Here is a 22,731-nt window from a genome sequence, read left to right as displayed (position 1 = left end):
GCAAACTCTGCCTCAAATATCATTCTACAATGTTTAAAAATGATATCTGTAGTATTTTCATAGCCATTCACCTTAGTGGTTACATTGACGTGAGCTCCTCGCTGCAGAAGCAGAGCTGCCATCTCACTGTGTCCCTCCTGCGAAGCCAGATGCAGCGGCATCACCCCTTGTTTGGTCTGGATGTTGGTCTCCGCTCCATACTGCAGGAGTGTGGTGGCTATTTCCATCTGATTCTTTTTCGCTGCGATATGAAGGGGAGTGTATCCATTCTACATGAATGGAGAAAAGATACGGAGCACAGTTAGGCTGGTGTGGCTGGATAGAGTTTTCATATCATCAATATTTCATCCATCTTCTCACCTTTGCTGTGGCATGGGGAGATGCTCCTTTGTCCAAAAGCAGGAGCGCCACCTTCTGGTTATCATAGTGAGCAGCGACATGTAGAGGAGTGAGACCGTTCTGCTGGGATGAGGGTCAGTGCAACATGATTAAGGGGAACTGTTAGCGTGGCAAAAGCATTAAACCAAACCCAAAGACACAAATCTGATGTTAGCAGGGAATGTTAGTTTGAAGGCAAGGTTATCGTCTATATTAGAGTGCAAGCTCGAGAGCAAACAAAACCTGGCTCCTTATTAAAGAAAAGAGGAAGAAAACAATGTTGTTTCCTTTTCTTAACAGAATGTTATCAGTAAGTGAAACGATGCTTACCAGGACTCTTGCAGTCAACATTGCCTCAATGTATTTCTTTTAAACAACATCCCAAACAAACCAGTCATGTCAAATATGCCCTGACAACCCATTATGTCTTCATCTAAAATCTACAGCGGTTTGCTTGTGCCTACCTTCCCAGCAGAGTCCGGTGGTGCACGTCGCTGCAGAAGTAGTTTCGCCACGTCCAGGCTGCCGTATTTTGATGCCACATGTAAAGGCGTGAACCCTTTCTGTAGATATTTAAATGCAGAACACAGATAAACCAACTAATCCTGGTCAAACACACTAATCTAACTGGATGTAGAAATAGAATGAGGCATCATTTCACTGTTGTGTCGCGTAACATCCAGTGTAGACAGCATCACTGATTATAATGGGTTCTATTGTCTTTTGTAGACACGTGTTACAGTGTGTTTGTAATAAATGTCAAACCAGCATTTAATGCTATTAACACACCTTTCCAACAGTGGCTATATGATTTAGAGATTCATCTTTTTACATTTACGACAAGAAAGGGACTCATACACAATTATTACAAAAGGTGCAATCATTCATTGATGCTCAACAAGGTAAAACTATATTAAGAGGCAAGGGTGTAATCGTTTTCTAGAAGACAAAAACATTTTGCAGATTCTGTAAGATGTATGTAAATGTATAAACTGGTCTTTTCACCAGGGTGGTAAAATCTTGCATTCACTGACCTTGGTAGCTAAGGAGTGGGAAGCACCAGCCTCCAACAACACTGTAGTAACGTCCAGATGTCCCTCGCGCGCAGCGATGTGAAGAGGAGTGTAACCGTTTGTGGTCGCTGCATCTGGATGAGCCATGTGTTGTAGCAGGAGCTGGACGATCTCTGTCTTACCCAGACGAGACGCGATGTGAAGCGGTGTCTGATCCTCCTGACGGGTGAGAAGAGTTCGGATAAAATTTTCTGTTTGGATGATATTAGATCAGATTTTAATATGTGAAGCACTCAGGTAGGAGTCTGTGAAACACCAGTCACGATAAACTTGTAGACGCAAGCTGAAATGGCATGGCTGCTTCAGCAAATGTGCTTTTATCTCTCATTTGCTTTTATTAACACTATCGGGTATTTTTAGGGTCTAGTGTTGGTGGTGCGTTATTTTAAAATGTGATGTAATAAAACATTACCAGATTCAGATTCATCTGTTTTGGATAAAACTGAACAGGCTTTTAGTGCCGATCGCTGGACATTTCACTTTTAAACTGTCACAAAACATGCAAAAGGCAACATAATATCTTTCAGAAATGTCACCACAGGTACGTACGGAGAAGAAAGCAACACTGTAAACAACAATGGACTGGAGGACATAGAGCAGATCTTGTTCTTCCTTCTCGACATGTGGCTGTTTTTCACAAGAAGCTTTGTTTGCTGCGTGGCAACATTAGGCGTTTCTCTTGCGTCCTTGGTAGTTCGCACTAGTTTGGTATCTCGCACATGCCAGCAAGCGTAAATAGCGGCGTAAATACTACTTTATTGTGTCATGAAATGTAGTTTTAAGAGTTTTTTAGGCGAGAATGTAGTTGTTTAAAGCTCAAATCTATGGTTTATTGATAAAGATAGCGCCTATTTGAATATTCAATCTGACGTTTTTGGAGTTGTGAGATCCAGGTGATCACCGGTCACTCAGTGCTCATGTACCCGCCGAGAACAGCTTTATCTCAGCTAGTCCTTCTGACATTTGCCGCTGGCTCTGGTGTCTCTGTATTGGTTAAACATGAAATATAATTTCTCTTGTGTATATCTAATGGGCAATCTTTAAAATTTATTTAACTGAACCACATTTGTGCGGCGCCTCGTGTTGTCATTCCCCTTGTAGCACGTGCAAGTGACGATTCTCTGTCAACTAATCAATGTTCTGCAGTGAGTTTAGCTCCACCCTTTAGGTACCGGACTACTGTGCTAGGTACCCCAACAGAAGAGTCCCAAAAAGTGGTACGGTACGGTTTGGGATTTTGGTGCCATTCACAACTTCTGACAATGGATGCAGTACCGTACTGTACTGTATTGTACCATACCGCTATAATTTGACAATATTGTTGAAGCATGCCTTTGTCTTACCCTTGCTCTAGCGTCCACCATGGCTCCATTCCTCAGAAGACAGCGAACAACTTCCATCTGTCCAGCACGGGCAGCCATGTGTAAAGCGGTCTCTCCACGCTGGGATAGAATACAGAGGGAGTTCATGATACAGAGATTCCTTCCCTTTTTTGTTAGCTGAACCCCACTGGTTTAAATAATTTACTTAATTTACTTGTTTATTAGAATATTGAGCTATCAGGTTAGCAACATGTAAACCTTAAACTCTATTGAAAATCAATTGCAACTTGATTCTTCTGCGTAGAGCGATATTTGTGTGGAATGCCTATATAGAAAATTCCACATTGGTCTCTTAGGGTCACATGATGGAAAAGAGGCGGCTCAGTGTTTACTCACTATGTTGCTGACATCAGGCGAAGCTCCATTCTGCAGCAGCAGAAGAACGATGTTGAGGTGACCCATGAAGGCTGCCACATGGATCGGTGTGAGACCAGACTAGAGAGAGAGTGAAGACATTAGCATAATTATCTAATCAGATCAGTACGTTAGATGAATAGCTTTCTGAAGAATGAGAATGCTATGAGAGCCAGCACCAGTTATAGTTTCTATACAATCATCACACCTACTGATGAACCTATGAAAGTAAACTGCAGATCGTTCTAAACAGATTCTATGCAGGCTTAATGATGATTCTGGCACATCACCAAACTACAAAAATAACTAAAACTTTCATACAAAAATGAGAAGAAATACCTCCACGCTGATCTCTGTGCTCATACCTCAGTGACGGCTTGAATAAAAGCTCCATACTTGATCAAGAGCTCCATCACCTTGACTCTGTTTTTCTTACAGGCGATGTGTAGAGGAGTGAAACCATTCTAAAAACAAACAAGAAGAAAGATTATAAAAAGCTTTATAGAGGACACAAGCCTCACAGGAATCAGAATGCACCTACCAATGCTCGAGCGTTCGGGTTGGCTCTCTTGTCCAGCAGGAGTTTGGTAACTCTGTAGTGACCACAGTGGGCGGCAACATGGAGGGCTGTCAGGTAGTCCAGTGTGACATCATCAACGGGCGCCTTGTGCTGCAGCAGGTGTTTGACACACTCCACATGGTCACCCTGCGCTGCCATGTGGAGTGGAGACAAACCATTCTAGACAGAAAAAGAAAGTAAGGAGAAATAACTTTATCATTGATACAAATTAATACTGTGTATGTGTAATATATTCATATTTGTCTTTGAACATTGAAACTTTAAGGGGAGAAAAAAAAAACTGTTGTTGGTAAGCGTTAGGGAACATTATAATATAAAGTAACACATCACATTATTGCGTTACTCTTAACAGGATTGAATTTAAAGGGGACCTATAATGCCCCTTTCACAAGATGTAATATAAGTCTCTGGTGTCTCCAGAATGTGTCTGTGAAGTTTCAGCTCAAAATACCCCACAGATCATTTATTATAGCTTGTCAAATTTGCCCCTATTTGGGTGTGAGCAAAAACACACCGTTTTTGTGTGTGTCCCTTTAAATGCAAATGAGCTGCTGTTCCCGGCCCTCTTTCCAGAAGAGGGCGGAGCTTTAACAGCTCACGCTTCGGTCGCTCAACAACAACAAAGCTGGAGAATCTCACGCAGCCAAAATGAGGATTGTCAGTAACAAATTGAATTGCTATTTCCTTGAATTTCCCTTTGTGTAACACAACAAGTAACACATTTTATAAAACATGATATTTTGAAGTAGAAACAATGAAATAGTATTTGTACTCCGATAATATAAAATATACGAAATGTACTCCAATCATCTTTCATTTAAAACTTCAAAAACTATTTTTTTCAGTATATAACTAAGATTACTTAATAATTCAGGTATTAGGATGCAATTTCAAACAGTAACACAAAACTCACCTCCTATAATGCATTAGAGTTAGATTGCAGAATTTATATTTATTATTATATTATATTCTAAAAGTCCTAATTTCAATCGCTACCTTGGTTCTGGCCAGCATAGGGGCTCCTCTCTCCAATAAGAGCTCCACTGCGGTGTCATGTCCACTTCTTGCTGCGCAGTGTAAAGGTGTGAGGCCATCCTGCAACACAGACACACAAGGTCACATCAGTAATTTCATTACAAAGCACTTTGGGACTTTAAACACCTCAAAAATGTGCTATATCATATACATTCCTCTTATCTCCTACACACTCAACCATAGTGCCTCTGCAGTACAGTGTAGTCATCACTGCTGATAGCACATAAAAAGCACTGCTGAAGTCAGAAACAACAGAGCGTGAAGTGTGTGTGTGTGTGTGTGTGTGTGTGTGTGTGTGTGTGTGTGTGTGTAGGATGATACATCAGTTACTGCAGGAGGGAGACTGCAGAAGAAAGGGACAGAACACAACCAGCTGGACTCCACACTGCAGTCAAAATCTGAGGAAGAACACAGCCGGCCATGGCTTTAATCAGACCACACACACACACACACACACACACACACACACACGCAGCTACAGTGACTCATCATCAGTGGAAACTGCACATAGGAACTATGATTTCCCCTAATATTTTGTTTACAAATCAAGCAACAAGAACTGTATCTACGTATATTATAATCTATAATACTAGAGATGTACCAATGTATCGGTTAATAATGGGTATCGGCTGATAAAAGCAATTATTTTCACAGTAGCACTTTATTTTACAGTTCTGTTCCCCATGTATATACAATGTACTTATTATTATAGTAATTACAATAATGGGTAATAACTAGGTACTAACCCTGAACCTACCCCTAAACCTAACCATAACCCATGCAGTTACCTTATATTTATTACCCAGTACCCAGTTGGTGGTGGTCGAGGAGATTCCCCCTTCCATATGTAAAGCGCTTTGAGTACCCAGAAAAGCGCTATATAAATGTAAGGAATTATTATTATTATTGTTATTATTACCTTAGGGTAAGGTAAGGTAAGGTAAGGTAAGTGCACATACTGCCATCGGTCGATTGTTTAAATTCAGCTGATGATCAGGGGGTGGAAAAAATGTGTTCAGACTGCAACTCGTACTCTGTGTGAATAAAATCTCTCGTGTTGAATTTAGGGTCAAATTAATGCGACAATAACGCATTAACAGTTAAAAATAGCGCCTTTAAAGCAGACTCCGTTTGACCCTATGAATCACACCAAACCACACCAAACATAACACTTATGACGGATGCTTCCCTCACGGGCTGGGGAGCAATCATGGATGGTCGGTCAGCTCAGGGTCTGTGGAGGGGTCATCTCTCTTGGCACATAATTGTCTTTCAAGCATTGAAGCACCTCCTCCTAGACCTGAGGGGCCATCATGTGCTTGTCCGGAAAGGCAACACATTGGTGGTCGCCTACATAAATCATCGGGGGGTCTGAGGTCACGCCCCCTTTACAAACTGGCACACCAGTTCCTCTTGTGTGTCACGATCACCAGCTGGAGTGCCCTTGATAGCCACCAGAAGGCACTCCACCCCACACTATTGCCACTCAATCAACAACTACACTTCCCATAAGTCAATGAGAGCATAGTCTGGGAGGTCAGTGAAATTAGCAATACCTAGAAACTCCTGGATGTGGTCCTCAAGCGAGCGACTTCCTTGACGAAGACGGACAAGACGTACTGTTGGATCCATTGTTGGCTCAGTCTTCTGTCCATCTTTGTCAAGAAACTTGCTCGCTCGAGGACCACATCCAGGACTTTCTAGGTATTGCTAATTTCACTGACACATCAAACACATCAAACACTGAGTCCAGGCAATGGGTTATGGGAAGTGTAGCTGTTGATTGAGTGGCAATAGTCTAGGGTGGAGTGCCCTCTGGTGGCTATCAAAGGCACTCCAGCTGGTGATCTTGACACTGTGGGCTCAGGGAAGCTCTACATCCCTGGGCACCAAAACCAGGGAGCAGACATTCTGGGCTGAGGCCCAGGGAATGGAGACTCCACCCCGAGGTGGTGGAGCTCATATGGAGGGAATTCGGCCAGGCAGAAGTGGATCTAGTTGAGTCTCAGAAAACGACACACTGTCTGCTTTGGTTCTCCCTCTCGTATCCAGCCCTTTTGTATTGGATGCCATGGTGCAGACGTGGCTGAGGCTGCGTCTGTATACAGATTCCCTCATCATTCTACTCCCTAGAGTTCTGGAGAGAGTCCGTCAGGTTGTGGCTTGTCTGTTGATGGTAGCCCCTTTCTGGCCGGCCCGAGTGTGGTCCACGGATCTTGCGTCCCTCCTTGACGCTCTCTATTGGAGATTCTGGTCAGGAGGGACCTTCTGTCTCAGGCAGGGGGGGCTCAATCCTTCACCCCCGCCCAGAGTTATGGAAGCTGTGGGTTTGGCCTCTGAGGGGGCCCAACTCATATGCTCAGGTCTCTCAACTATGGTTGTTGAGACCATGTTTCCCTCCAGAGCTCCCTGCAAAAGGAAATTAGCGGAAATCATCAGCTGGATCCAGTTAACTGTCCAGTTGGTACAGTGCTGGAATTCCTGCAGGATCGATTCTCCACAGGGTTATCCCCTTCCACTCTAAAGCTTTACATGGTGGCCTTAGCTGCTTACCATGCACCTTTGGGTGGTGTCTTTGGGGAGAAACCCATTGGTACCTTGTTTTCTCCGTGGTGTGTCAGATCAGGAGAAGCAGTGTGGCAGCTTAGCCTTATCATAAGGGGTATCCCTACAAGATGTGTGATGCGGCGGGCTGGTCCTCTCCACACACATTCGTCAGGTTTTACAACCTAGATTTGGGCTTTACCCCTAGGTACCAGGTGCTTGTGTCTTAGTCTTAGTAGGCACTGGCCAGTATGGGTATAACGCGTCAATTCTCGATGCAGTGCAAGTTCCCTTGAAAGGGAATGTCTCGGTTAGGACTGTAACCATGGTTCCCTGAAAAGGGAACGAAATGCTGCGTCACCCTGCCATGCTTCCGGCGTGCCTGTAATCGACTTGCTTCAGCCTATCAGAAGCTGACATTGTTTGGTCAGCGTCTTGTTCCCTTTCAAGTAACCAAGGTTACAGTCATAACCGAGACGGTTTTCAATCAAAGAAGGTTCCCGGTTCCAGTCCAGGCTGAGCCATTTGGCCTTTCTTTGTGGAGTCTGCATGTTTCCTTCAGGTGTTCCTGTTTCCCCCACTATACAAAGACATTCAGGTCAGGTGAATTGGTGACACTAATTTGCCTAAAGTTATAATTGGGAGTGTGAATGTTTTTTTTGTCCCTGTTATGGGTTGGTCATCCATCCGGGGTGTTTCCCTGCCAATGCCTGTTCTTTCTAACTGACATCTTTCTCATATCTGATTGATAAGTGCTAGCCACCTCGGCTATACATATGTACAAAATTCTAAAAATAAAGTTATTACTAACCCTTGTTTTGGCATCAATCTGAGCCCCTCTGTCCAACAGCAGATGAACCATATTAGCATTTCCTCTTTTAGATGCAACATGTAGTGGCGTGATCCCATTCTGTATAGAAAAAAGAAAAAATATATATAAAAAAAATGTATAATTAAATACTAAATGAGTCAAGTTTGATGACACACTTTGATGTTGGCTTGACAAAGCTTTGTCTGAAAGTTTGAAATAACTGAAAAAGTTTGAAGATTTTACTCAAAGAAGTCAATAATATGTTATTAACCTGTTCTAGCACATCAAACATGTTTTAGCAAGTTAACACATTATTAACATGTTTAGCAAATTGTTAACATGTTAACATGATTTGCACATTATTAGCATATTTTAGCAAGTTGTTTGCATATTTTAACAAATTATTAACATGTTTTGCATGATTCATACATTGCTAGCATGTTTTAACTTGTTGCTAGCATAGTTTAGTACATCGCTAGCATGTTTTAACATGATTTATCAAATTTTAGCATGTTTTAACATGTTAATAACATGATTTAGCACGTTACTAGCATTTTTCTAGCATGATTCAGTACACTGCTAACATAACACGCTTCAGGCATTATTTAGTACATTGTTAGCATGTTTCTAGCGTGATTTAACAGATTGCTTGCACGTTTTAGCATTTTGTTAAGATGATTTAGCATGTTGATAGCATGTTTCTTTCATTATTTAAGAGATTGCTAATGTTTTAACATGTTGCTAACATGATTTATCACATTGATAGCATGTTTTAACATGTTTTAACTTGTTGCTAGCATGTGTGTAAAGGTTGTGAAGACACACCCGTGCAGTGAAGTCCACAGCGGCGCCGCGATTGAGGAGCAGCGTCGCCACATTCACGTTTCCATAGTGAGCGGCAATATGCAGCGGCGTGAATCCACTCTACAAAAAGAATCAAAAAAGGGGGCGGGACACATAAAAAAAACACATGAGATGTCAGTCAACATTCCTACGATGCGTCAGAGCTGAGTCATGACTTCATCTTGTTCTAATAGACTGTGTTAGCATGCAGCAGTCACATGTTGCTTCACATGAAAGAATAAAAGACAATTATGTAAAACAAATTAAGCTCATTGTTGCCTCAAAGGCTGCTTTAGTCCCAGATGAAGAAGTCTGGAAAGAAACCTTGACAGCTAACATATAAACATACACATATAAACTGTAAGAGAGGTCAAACTCCTAGACACAGGCATGCAAACAGAAAAATATGACAAAAACAACAAATAAATGAACTCAGAAGTTGTTAAAGCTTAACAGAACATGACATAAAGACACAAACATTTCAGATGACACACTGTTTTAGTATAAGAAGAATAACCAAAGGAAACATAAAAGTATAAAAATAAAACACACAAGTGCAGTATATAGATCATATCAGTAATAAAATCATGTCTGCACTAAAGATTGTAGAGGAGTTTGAATATGTGAAATTCTTGCCTTACCTTCCCATTCTGAAAGTCACGGTCCGATTTAATGTGAAAACATCATTTACAAAAGTGTGAAGAATATATTGACTGTGTGACACGTTCAAAGCTGGTGCAAAATCAAATATGCGATGCAGCATGCCGTGCAGTGGATTATTTACATTAAAACCTAATGAATAAGTCACAAACAGCAAATCTCTGGCAAATTATAAAGACGGCTAACTACAAAAGCTTGATTTTGAACATATTTTTATAACACTGCATTGTGCTGTTAGCATTCATACATGCAGCCTGTGTATGATATAATCATCCATCAATATTACATATCAATAAAATGCATAATCATATCAAAACATTATAACTGATAATGCAACAGTTTAAGAACATTATCTGCTGGATGTATGGATGTTGAAATCCATCTAAACACATTTTAGCACAGGCTACATATTATATTATTAAAGAGCTTAATGCAATCACACTAATGCATGCTGGGAGTCGAGCAACTGTTGTTGAAAGGCAAATTCATGCCACTGGGGTCTATTTGACCTTTAGTGTAAGAGTAATGAAATAAATGACCATTCCATTAAAGCCATGTGACTGGCTTCCCTCGGCGTGTGTATGTTTCAGTATGGGCAGCAAGCAAAGCCAATATAGGACAGTGTTGTGCACTTGTATGGATATTTTTTATGACTTACATTAGAAACTATTGAATGAAAAAAGACTTATAATTCTATTTTTCTACTTAACTAAAGGAGCTACAGTATGTGAACATTTCAGAAGCCCTTGTTATTAGTGACACTGGTGGCCATTAAGTGAACTACAGCAGCAACTTATTGTTCCTGCAAGAGACCGAACGTGATTATTACGTACAAATTCATACATATAGCCCCTTTAAGACAATGGACATGAATTATATATATATACTGTATATCATCAGTCATTTCTCTTTGGTGTTTGCATGTAGCACTTACAAACTACATAGCATGAGAATTTCAGCTCAAGTGAGCATGCAGTAGTTTTGCATTGGAAACAGCTGTTAAGTTAAAGTGCCCTCGCAGCTTAAAAGCGACTACAGGTGAAGAGTAAAATATTAATTCATGATGAAGAGGATTATAGATGTTGGGAGGATAGACACTGCCTGGACTATTGACTTGAATCAGCCTGTCTCTGATTAGAATAGCTCCATATATGCAAATTAAACATCATCATCATCAATCACGGCACTGGATATAACGTAAAAACATTCTCATTCAATCTATTTTACAAATAAAACTGAAATGTGTAACATGACATATGCAAAGGCTTTTGGATGATGCTGTGATGAGACTACATGGCCATGCAAAAGAACTAAAAAAATGCTGAGAAGTTAAAGAACAGAAAAGCTAAATTCTACATGCCAAAAAGAGGACCAGATATGAGTGCAGTAAATCAATAGCTTTTTATTTTCCAAAGAATTAGGAACTAGATAAATATCTCTACCTCAGTTGTCCTATTGACCATCATCTGTTGCAGCAAAAACAGGGAAGGAAATAGGTGTGTTATATTTCACTCAAACACATTTTCTCAAAGATGGCGGCTGCATGCAAACGCAAAAGCAAGAGGTCTTCATTTTTCTCTGAGGGACCATTTCATCCAGCCTGACACTAGCAAACCATTCTTTAAGGATGATGAAAGGTATGACCGCTTAAATCACATTATTTCACAATCCCTCCTATTATTTACAGTCGCGATCAAAAATTTACATAGCGTGAAGCTGCATCCAGTGTTGGGGGTAACATGAGTTACTTAATCAGATTACTTTTTCAAGTAACGAGTTCTAGACTAAGGGTGTGTTCACACTTGTAATTCAGTTCACTTGGTCTGGACCAAAATCAAACAAACAAACAAAAAAAAAACATTTAGTCCTGGTCCACTTAGAGTTCACATAGGCATTTTTATCGCTGAACCTAAAGATACCGAACCTAAATGTTCACAACCTGACTGGTCGGCTTTTATGGATATTGACTATTTTGAGACGGAACTTACCGAACATCCAAAACAATGCTGTGTGCTGAGATAAATGCGACGAGAAACCAAACATACCAAGTGTGAACACACCCTAAGTGTGAGCAGGTGTTTATTCATCTCGCTTGCACAAAAACACATTCAGTATTCCTCAAAATGAATAAAAACAGTGAAATGCAAACTCAGAATATTACGCAAACCTGCAATAATTAAATATGTTAACACAAATATACTTTATGTATTTAATCTCACTTTATTATTAAAGGGGTCATGAATTGAGAAATCAACTTATTCTTGAGCTTTTGATATATAAAAAGTCATTGTACTACAAGAATATCCTGTAAGTTTCGGAACTAAAAACTTCCTTGTTAGTCCAATAAAAGCTTTTATTGACACCAGACCCAGAGAACGACTGATCCTTGAATGTGTCTATAGATAGATTAAACTCCGCCTCCACAGAAGAAATCAACCCCATACTTTATCATTTCAACATTAGCCCCGCCCACTGGTGTGTTAGTGAGATGAGGAGGAGAGAAGAGCGATACAGGACTAAAATAACATTACCTTTCAAAGGATCCTAATGCTAGGAATATGATTATTTATTTTCAACAATGTGAATGTCTCAGTTGAGCTTTATTTGTTTGTATTCGGTACATTTCACTGTGGATTCTTTGGTAAATCAATCACATTTCAGCGCAGGCTTTGCAAACAGACTTTTGCGATATGAACTCGACAGTAATGCGACAACATGTCAGTAACTGTGTTAATTCTGATGCCTGATCTGATATTAATGATTCATGTACAGTCAGATGTTCTTTGTCTGTGTGTCAGTAAATCAAACCAGTGACTAAACGCTCAACTTCACGTTGTTTCTCTTAGTAGGATGAAAATAATCTGTTATTTAAATGGTGATTAAATTATATATAGAAAGAGATCAAAGAACGCTCCCTTTACAATCGCTGGAGCTGTCAATCAAACAGCACAAGTTTATCAGTGACTAAGTTCTGGACTCGCAACAAAAATCCCGTTTTATTCAAGGAATCTCTTAGTTATATTGTGTTTGCACTGTTAGTTATGATGAAAGCATTTGTTAGTGTGCAGAAATTGATCTCAACAACATGTCTGTGATCGACTACAATGTTCATCACTGCAACCTTTCATGCCACGATCTAAATATAACGCTATAATCAACACTTTTCACGATTAGTTAACCTTAAGAGCTGTAATAGTAAAAACATGCTAAAAGTTTTCGAGAGAGTAATACTTAGCTATTTCATATTGCAAAGATGTCAGCTAATCACAGCAGTGGGCGTTTACACGCCCCTTTAAACACAAGGTTAGGACTAAAATCAGGGTGGCAAAATTGCCTTTTATTTCTAAATTATGACAATTTTTGATGTAAAAATCATACTAACAGTATAAGTGCATCCCAGGAAACATTATAAAACAATAAAACAACGCACTTCATGACTTTTTTAACCAATGTCTTTGCTGCTGACCTTCGATGATCCAATTTAACCATACGAATAAGCAAAAATGACTAGATAAACATCACATTTGTGTTGTTTTTTTGTTGTTGTTTTTATTGCTAAAGTAAGAGTGCTGAACTTTCTTCTTCTGAGATCCAGAATGGCAGCACAGCTGAAAGGTTTGTTTGAGCTGCGCCCTCTACTGTACAGGCCTGAATTTGCATTTCCTTCAGCCTGAGGCTTATTCATTTCACTTCTGGTGTTAAAAGGGCCCTTACATTCGCCAAAATATATATTTATATAAAATATATAAGCCCAGCACAGGTGAGAAAATGTTGCAAAAGTAACGTAACACATTACTTTCCATAAAAGTAACTAAATAACGCAGTTAGTTACTTTTTTTTTTTTTTTCGCTATTGCAATGCATTACTTTTAAAAGTAACTTTCCCCAACACTGGCTGCATCTATGCCAATAGATATCAAAAGACAGGACAACTGGTAAACCATCAACAAAATTATACGTTTAACTGTCTTATGATTAAATATTAAATAATATGATTATCTATATTTATAGCCATTAATAATTAAAATATTCAATATAAACTGAAACTATCTAATGTGTTTCAAAAGTTGATAACAGTACATAAATATTATCAAATGTCTAAAATTCTATTTAAATGAATCTTTGAACAACTATTTTGGTTGTTTCAAACTCAAACGGGTACATACGTACATTCTGAATGCTGAATGTTTTTCTTTGAACTCAAATGAAGTCATTACTTACAGTACAAATCATTGGCCACGTTTAAAGAAAAATAAATACCTCTACTAGCATTTCCCCAAACACACACAAACACACATCAGATTTGCATGCACACTTTCGCGTCTGTGCACATTCAGTTCTGCAAGCGCATGATGTTTCTGAGGCTTGGGTTATGATAAACACTAAGAAGAGGGAATGTTTTTTCACAACTGATAAAATGGAATGGGTAAGAAGATAAAACAGTGAAACCCGGATAGCGTCGGGATGGAAACACAGGACGCAGGCACATTTATACTGGAGAGAGAAACAGAGAAATGCAGAGAGACAGAAGATTTCATCTGGCACAATAATGGAAGACACCAAAAACATCCTGACACCACTGCAAGTCACATGACCACAAATGACCACACGCAAGAACACTGTGACAAGATGCTGAATCTTTAACGATCTGTTAGTACATGCAGAGCAGGGATTTGACTTTTAAAAGTATGAAATGATTCTGGTCCCTGAACAGTCCCGTGAATCGTTACCAGAAGCAAACGACATGAAAATCATTCAGCTCCAATGTTGACTGACTGACTCACATCACACCCACTGACATTACTTAAAATCCTTCAACACATCCAAATAAAAATGTATATTTCTCAATATATATTTCCTTCCAACTCTCAGCTCTATGTTCTGCCCATATTTACCTTAGACTGGACATCTGCGTTGTGGTCATTTTGGAGCAGCAGGGCAGCAGATTTGGTGTCGTCCTTGCGGGCTGCGATGTGCAGGGCCGGCAGACGGACTTTGCCCTTTGTGTCGTTCTCTAGAAGGATGGACACCACCTGATTATGGCCTTGTTGCAGGGCAATAGCTAGAGGCGTGAAGCCGTCCTGCAAAATGAGAAAAGGGGAAACTTAAAATAATACACCTAACCTCGCATTACACCAATAATCCTGACATACTTACAAAAGAAGGTTTCAAAAATGATTTTACAACCTGATGCCACAGAATGACCTTTTTGGTTCTTCAGAGAACCACCTACAGTATGTGCTGTTTCTTTGAAGCACTCCACTGTTAATGCTCTGATCTGCATGACTCTTTAACCACAAACCAGTTAAGCACAAATCCACTGATTTCATTAGTCAACTTAATCAGTTGTCAAGAAAAGTTTAGACCTCTGGGATATAGATATGTGTTAAAGGATTAGTTCACTTCAGAATTCAAATTTCCTGATAATTTACTCACCTCATCCAAGTTGTTTATGTCTTTCTTTCTTCAGTGGAAAAGAAATGAAGGTTTTTGAGGAAAAGATTCCAGGATTTTTCTCCATATAGTGGACTTCACTGGGGTTCAACGGGTTGAAGGTCCAAATGTCAGTTTCAGTGCAGCTTCAAAGAGCTCTACATGATCCCAGACGAGGAATAAGAGTCTTATCTAGAGAAACCATCGGCCATTTTCTAGAAAAAATAAAAATGTATATACTTTTTAACCACAAATGTTCGTCTTGCACTGCTCTGTGATGCTCCACGCATTACGTAATCATGTTGGAAAGGTCACGCGTGACGTAGGCTGAAGTACCGCGGTAGGGTGAAAAACTCCTTCAACTCCTCCAACTTCAAAATCGTCCGACATTGTTGTTTTACCTTTTTTTTCTGTAAAGGCCGTTTGTCTTAGTCTTTGCACATTCACTTTGTAAACACTGGATCGGTACTTCCGCCTACATCACGTGAGACCTTTCCAACATGATTATGTAATGCGTGGCACATCACAGAGCAGTGCAAGACGAGCATTTGTGGTTAAAAAGTATATACATTTTTATTTTTTTTTAGAAAATGTCAGATGGTTTCTCTAGATAAGACTCTTATTCCTCGTCTGGGATCATGTAGAGCTCTTTGAAGCTGCACTGAAACTGACATTTGGACCTTCAACCCGTTGAACCCCAGTGAACTCCACTATATGGAGAAAAATCCTGGAATGTTTTAAATGCTTTTTGACTGAAGAAAGAAAGACATGAACATCTTGGATGATATGAGGGTAAGTAAATTATTAGGAAATTTTCATTCTGAAGTGAACTAATCCTTTAAAAAATAATATGGATGGATCTGATCGCGAAATTAGGGATCAGTATTTGTTTCAGCATTACATGATTGACATGATCAATGAACTCTTTAGAATCAGCTGCCGGGCGGGTTTAGGGTGAACTGGTCTGAGAGAAAAAAATCACTTCTAAGATCTGAAGAGCCATTATGTAACATGAATTTATAGCAAACCTAAACACCCTATTCAGTACCAAAAAATGGTTCTTGATTACAAAAGAGTTATTTTCCAATTCTAAGGTGCTACAAAGAACCATTGAAACACCTTTAGGCCCAAAACATATGTGAACGCAAATGCTTTTAGTTAATTAGCTGGTTGTAATCATAGTAAGAAGTATATAAAGTTAAAGTCTTTGCCATGCTACAATTTTAGAAGCACTTTACCTCTGTTGCGGTGCTCTGGTTTCCACCATTCTCCAAAAGATATCGCACCACGTCTAAATGGTTTTCTTGGGAAGCCATGTACAGGGGAGTGAATCCATTCTGTGGAAGCACAGATCTTTAATGCTTGTTTTTAATTTGAACACTTTTGCAGGCATAAATGTCTTGTTCCTACCTGAGATTGTGCATTAATGTCTGCTCCCCTCTTGACCAGGATCTTTACCACATCTCCTTGTCCTGCCAGTGAAGCGATGTGGAGAGCTGTGTTTCCTTTCTGTGATCCAAACAAACACAATCATCATTTGAGCAGATCGCTCAGACATTGTCCTTTAACAGCGTGTCTACACCGGACATGAGCAGTGCAACAAAAGCAAATAAAACCCATTATAATCAGTGATGCTGTCTACACTTGATGCAGTGTAGCCCCGTTTTATTATTTCTGATGTACTCCACATACTTGTGCTACTTCTGACACAGCACAATTGGATTCAGGAACTTTCACTTTGATGTGATATACTTTAAGCAAAATTGAAGAACGAACTATTATGATGTCATTTCGATTCAAATAAGGCCAAAACAAAGTTCGTTTCAGGAGTTCAAAACAGCTTATCAAAGTGAACTTTTTGGAAAAGTTCGCTCTGGCTGGTAAACACCTTCTAACTATCATTGGTCTGTAGCCATGATGTAAGAAGTGGGTGTGGCTCTGAGGCTCCGTGTTTAGGTGTAAAGGCCCGTTCACACCAAGAACGATAACTATAAAGATGACGATAAAGATATAGTTCTAAAAATCATTCTAAATATAAAAGAATAGCAGTGTCCACATCACAGCTATAACGATAATGATATATAGAAACGATATCATTGGGATCACTTTCAGAACGATTTTTTTTTTCCAGCTGTTGAACGATAAAACACTGACAGCCAATCAGAATCCATTCTAATTTAAGGGCTCACGCATTTAAAATGGCAGACAACATTGCGGAGAAGTTAATCGCTGAGGTCCAGAAAATCCATCACTGTTTGACAAGGATACTTTAAAGAAAATGGATATATGGAAAACAATCGTTCACACCCTCGGAATAAATGGTGAGAAGTATTAATGATGAGATCATTATGCCAGGCTAGCAAACAGTGTAACATAAAATTACCTCAGGTGTCCAGTGCTAGTTTCAACATTGTCTTGCTTCCTTTGAAGTTGCAGTGAAAAAGACTAGGCGTTGTTTTTGTTCCACTATATTGACTTTGTCAGCTAAATTCACCGTTAGATTAGATCGATTACACTAGCTATTCACTCCAAACATAGCTGAGGACATCTGCTGGTTAAAGCCGTGTAAATGCAACAAGGACATGTTCTACACACTTTGAAACCGTAGCGCGTGAGCTTAGAATAAACAGACCGTTATCGTTCGTTGATGTGGATGCAAATAAAGTTATTGTTATAGTTATCTTTATAGTTATCACTCTTGGTGTGAACGGGGCCTTAAATCTTCTCCGGTTCATTTCTTCTGATCAGTCCATCGAGGTCAGACGCGAGTAAAAACATGAACACATTGGAGAGCTGCTTTGTAGTTTAAAATGAAGTTGTAATTCTTACTGAAAGAGACATTGACACTGTTTTTCATGTTTAATACTGCAAAGCTGCTTGATTTTAAACAATCTACCATATAAAGCACTGTATAAATAAACGTGACGTGACTGGAGTGCTGAATCGCAGAGCTGACGCAAACATATCCACATCTCTATGATCAGATGCTTTCTGAGCTGCTGTTTTCTCACCGCTCATTTTTGTTGTGTTTATTTTATTATTGAGAGGAAAACGCACAACACATATTTACATATTCATCTAAACAGCAGTGTGGACAGTGTATAGTCAGTAGAATGTCTGTTGAGGAGCATCAAAATAAAGTGTTAGCAGATATTAAGCAGACAGTCTACTAATACTCTAATGAGAGTTAGTTTGACACGTAGTTGCAAAGTTACTTCTCGTAGAATGTCTAAAGTGAAATAAAGTGAATTTTAAATTTGAATTGATGGAGTAGAATTGGCTAGGCCAAAAAAAAAAAAAACCTTAAAACTGCAGCCTCCCGTACTGCAGGATTATACTACTGGATCTAACACTGCAACAACTTGATGTAATACATTTTTTGTTCGCTTCTGGCCAGACTGGCACTTAACATTAAAGTTCTCTGTAACCCTTCACACCAGATCCATTCATGTTTTCCTCGAGGAACTGTACCTTAGTAGCAGAATCAACCAAAGAGCCCCTCTCCAGCAGCTCCTGGACCAGCTCCACGTGTCCTTCCTTTGCTGCCAAGTGTAAAGCGTTGAGGCCATTCTGTGGAGGTCAGAGACAGAAGTTACTAGTTTATTCTCTACCAAACATTCTCTACAATTCTTTTACAAGTGTAAAAGGAGAGCAACAAGACAGAGATGTACAGAGGAAAGAAGATATATAAAGAAGTATACCTCCTCATCCATTCCCAAGGTATGTTTTCTGTCTTTGAGATCTCAAACTCACATATTAAGGAGAGTTAAATGTACCAGAAGTTGTTGAATGTCAGGTTTATCCTATTAAACGTCTGTCAGAGCAATGTTCAGTCTCCAAAGAGTGTATTAAAAAGTAAAGGAGTGTTGCAAGCTGACATACGACTAAGACTAAGACGACTACTGCTGGCTAACTTAAAGGACAACGCAATCTTAAAATCACATGCGGATCCCTTTGGCAGCCAATCACTGATGCACCAAGAAATCTTACTTTCTGCACCTCACTTTCCGCAACCTAATTTAGAAAGCACAGCAAGCTTTCATTGTGTCATTATTTATAGATACACCTATCAAAGGTGTGGACAATCCTACTCGTTCTTTATTATTATCCATGTTTTATATTAATAGGAAAGTAATTAAAACTAGAAAATAACACAAATGTAAGTTTTGGAATTATGAAGTGAATATGAAGTACATGCATAAAAAAAAACATTGAACTCTTTCCCCATGTGCTCCTCTCAATCACAGTCCGAGCCGAATGATGGAATATATCATGTAACAAACACTGCGATCTGTCCTCTGACCCAGCGGTCGGCTCAACTTACAGCTACTCTAATATTGGACCAAATTACAAATATAGTTTGTGATACTCAGACAGTCCTGCCCAGCCAGTTTTATTCGTTTAATCTGTTTACAGATGTAATAAATGTTAAATTATTGCTCATCAAAAGCCCTAGTATGGGCTGTTAGTGTACAATTCAGTAGGAACAGGTTAAAAATAACTGTCTGTTTTCATTTTACTTTACTTTAAATCTGTCATCATTTACTCACCCTCACGTCTTTGCAAACCTGTACGACTTCTTCTGCGTGATGTTACATTTTTGTCCATACTGTACTATTTAAGTCAATAGGGACCAAAACTTTCATTGTATTATTTTTGGTTAGTACTCCCGATAATCGGTTTTACCGATATTTAAGCATTTTCCCAAAACTGGATATCGGTTTTGTAATATTGGATTCACTAATAAATGTGGGAGTTTTGAGAAACTGGCTTGCCTCCCTTAATTTGCAAAAATAATTAGCAAAATTAGTATAGTTTTTATACTGACATTTTACAATGTTTTTGCACTCTTTTTATTGATTAAGTGTGTTTGTTTTTTATGGTGGAGGAAGCGAAATTACAGATATTACAGTATTGACAAAAGTGTTATATAAAACAGTTTGTTCAGTGTTATTGTTATCATTGTGTCAAAAACAGAGATAAAACAATAAATAAATATCGGTTCTGCACATAAACATGCAAATCGGTATTGGTATGATTATAAAAAAATCAATATTGAATTTTTTTTTTACTTTTTTTTTTTTTTTTTTACATTTAAAAGATTTGAGCAACTAGGGAACATTCTATGGATGTGAACAGGAATGAAATAAATCATATGAAAAAAAAAAGTGAAATTCTATTTATGAATAGAAACTGAAGCATATTTTGGAAATATTGCATTACAATTTTTACCGATAATCTATGAGTTCACTGAAGAATGTTCAGAGATCTTCACGACACAGACTGTCAGATCAATGACAAAGCAACTTTTAGTGAGATATTAATAGCTGGCTGTTGTCGCCCGCCATGAAAGACTTTTCACAGGCTAATTCTTGCCTTAAAAGTTTTGTTTGGGAACGTTCACAGATTTGTCAACATTTATGCGAACCGCTCTCAGACCCTTGAAATGCACCCTTAACTATGTAATATTTTCTGGCCTCTTTAGCCTGTGTGGATGTTTGGCAGGTGCAGTCAGTCTTTAAAACTGCAGAACGAAAGGTTTTATATAATAAACCATCATTCTTTTCTTTGAAGAGATCCCTGCTGAACCTAAACCTGCTAACGGTTTCTGGTTTTACATGGTTTCTTTCTAGCAGGTTTGAGCTGGCCTACAGACAGTAGTTGATCAGCTTGACTACTTTCACTGGTAAAGGTCAACCTGATCCGGTAGATGACCTCAGATCACCAACAACACCATGTCTATCTACTGTGTTAACCTAAACAACATGATCGCCAAAGGAGAAAAAGCCAAAGGGCATTTGGTACTCCAGAGCGAACGGTCCATGTGCCTGTTGTTTACCACACTAGACACACACTGTTGCCATAGCAGAGCTGTTAACAAGCTCACATGATCCATCCACACGAGGACGGCACTTGATAATGGAGCTCCTAAAATAGCAGAAAACACTCTGTGTGTGTGTGTGTGTGTGTGTGTGTGTGTGTGTGTGTGTGTGTGTGTGATGATGAAGCACAGAGAAAAACTTAAACTGATGCTGTTCTTTTGAACTTTCTGTTCATCAAAGAATCCTGAAATAATCACAGTTTCCACAAAAGTATGAAGCAGCATGACTGTTTTCAACATTAATAAAAATCAGAAATGTTTCAGCAGTAAATCATCATATTAGAATGATTTCTGAAGGATCATGTGACACTGAAGACTGGAGTAATGATGCTGAAAATTCAGCTTTGATCACAGGAATAAATTAGACGTTACTATATATTCAAATAGAAAACAGCTGTTTAACTTTGGAATAATCTTTCACTTTTTTTCTGTATTTTTGATCAAATAAAGGCAGCCTTGGTGAGCAGAAGAGACTTTTCAAACATTAAAAAATCTCACACTGCCTGAATCTACTTTAGCCGTGTGTTTACTGGAAAATAATTTCACACCTTGAAACGTTCATCAACCAATCAGAGTCAAGCATTCAACAGCCCCGTAGTATAAGTATGTTTTATGTAATCAATACAAGAAGGGAATGTTTTATGATGTAATATGTAATACATATATTATTATAAAAGTACTACTAAACTAATACATAAAAATGTGATTTTTTGTAAACACTTTGGCTCTGTGGAGCCATTATTAGACCAATGGAAGATCAGGAAACCTGTCTGAAAACACTCATTGTTCACACAGTTTCATCTGATGCTGCTATAGAGGCACAGTATATTACAGGCGTGTTTACAGGGTTTTTGTAAGAATGGTCGCAGTGACCCAGTTTTCCTGACGCTATTGCATGTTTGTGCTGTTTAGAGGTCTATCTACAAATGGGTGAAAATGTCTTTTAATCTAATCATCTACATAAAATCCTCTTAATGTATACTCCAGTCAGCTGCAGTGGAAAGCTCTTTGTCTGGAAACACTGGTTTGAGCAGTAAAGCAAACACTTCCCAATCTCTAATACACTGAAAAACAAAAACTGGTGTAGGATTTACTTTGAAACTATTTTCAGGCATACATTGCTAGTAAATTTCACAAATAATGTCAATAAAAAAGGCAAGTAACACTGAATTAAATGTAAAGAATGTTAAGACTGAAAAAGCAAGTACTTGTAAAATGTACTTCAACAATCTTTGTTTTATTTGCAACTTTGAAAAATATTATTTTACATTGTAGTTACTGAGCAATCTGTTGCTGGATAGTCTTGTACTCCCTTGCTAGGGAGGTACATAACGAATAATATCTTTAAGATTATTAAAATGAGACAATATGACTGTGATATGAAAACTAGTTTTAAAAATAGTCCCAGGAACTACAGGAGTTACGGCCAGTTAAAAATCTCTTGTGCCAAATAATTTTCCAACTTGTGTTAGAAATTCCAGTAGGAAACCTGTACACATTCCTGTAGGATTTTGACAGTGTTTTTACTGTCTATGTATAAGAAAGAGACACACACCTGATTACACGTGCTGATGTCCACGCCGCCCTTCAAGAACTCCACAACCTTGTCAATATTTCCTGCTCTCGCTGCTCGAAGAAAACTGGTGTTGCTGTCCGACTAGGAGAAAAAGAAGAAGATTTCATCATTAGTACAGGTGGACATCGTTTTATATAAACAGTTTATCTCGAATTTACTGTATACTGTTCCATAGAAAATGT

General features: G+C 38.8%; 1 protein-coding gene across 16 annotated transcripts in view; it reads right to left on the bottom strand.

Annotated features, from left to right (window-relative positions):
• The window catches only part of ank2b (ankyrin 2b, neuronal), a 112,067-nt gene that overhangs the window by 50,048 nt on the left and 39,288 nt on the right, over nt 1-22,731 (bottom strand). For 5 of the 16 annotated variants that reach the window (XM_051901322.1, XM_051901332.1, XM_051901334.1 and 2 more), the window contains exons 2-18: nt 22,529-22,630; nt 18,564-18,662; nt 16,503-16,601; nt 16,331-16,429; nt 14,555-14,740; nt 11,103-11,126; nt 8,983-9,081; nt 8,158-8,256; nt 4,764-4,862; nt 3,729-3,926; nt 3,553-3,651; nt 3,170-3,268; nt 2,795-2,893; nt 1,413-1,610; nt 843-941; nt 361-459; nt 72-269 (exon numbers count right to left, since the gene is read on the bottom strand). In XM_051901322.1, coding sequence (XP_051757282.1) covers nt 72-269; nt 361-459; nt 843-941; nt 1,413-1,610; nt 2,795-2,893; nt 3,170-3,268; nt 3,553-3,651; nt 3,729-3,926; nt 4,764-4,862; nt 8,158-8,256; nt 8,983-9,081; nt 11,103-11,126; nt 14,555-14,740; nt 16,331-16,429; nt 16,503-16,601; nt 18,564-18,662; nt 22,529-22,630 — 1,995 coding nt within the window. The other 11 variants (XM_051901327.1, XM_051901328.1, XM_051901331.1 and 8 more) reach the window with 7 other exon arrangements.

This window comes from Ctenopharyngodon idella, chromosome 7, assembly GCF_019924925.1.
Source record: "Ctenopharyngodon idella isolate HZGC_01 chromosome 7, HZGC01, whole genome shotgun sequence".
NCBI lineage: Eukaryota > Metazoa > Chordata > Actinopteri > Cypriniformes > Xenocyprididae > Ctenopharyngodon > Ctenopharyngodon idella.
This window is presented reverse-complemented; position numbering and strand designations above follow the sequence as displayed.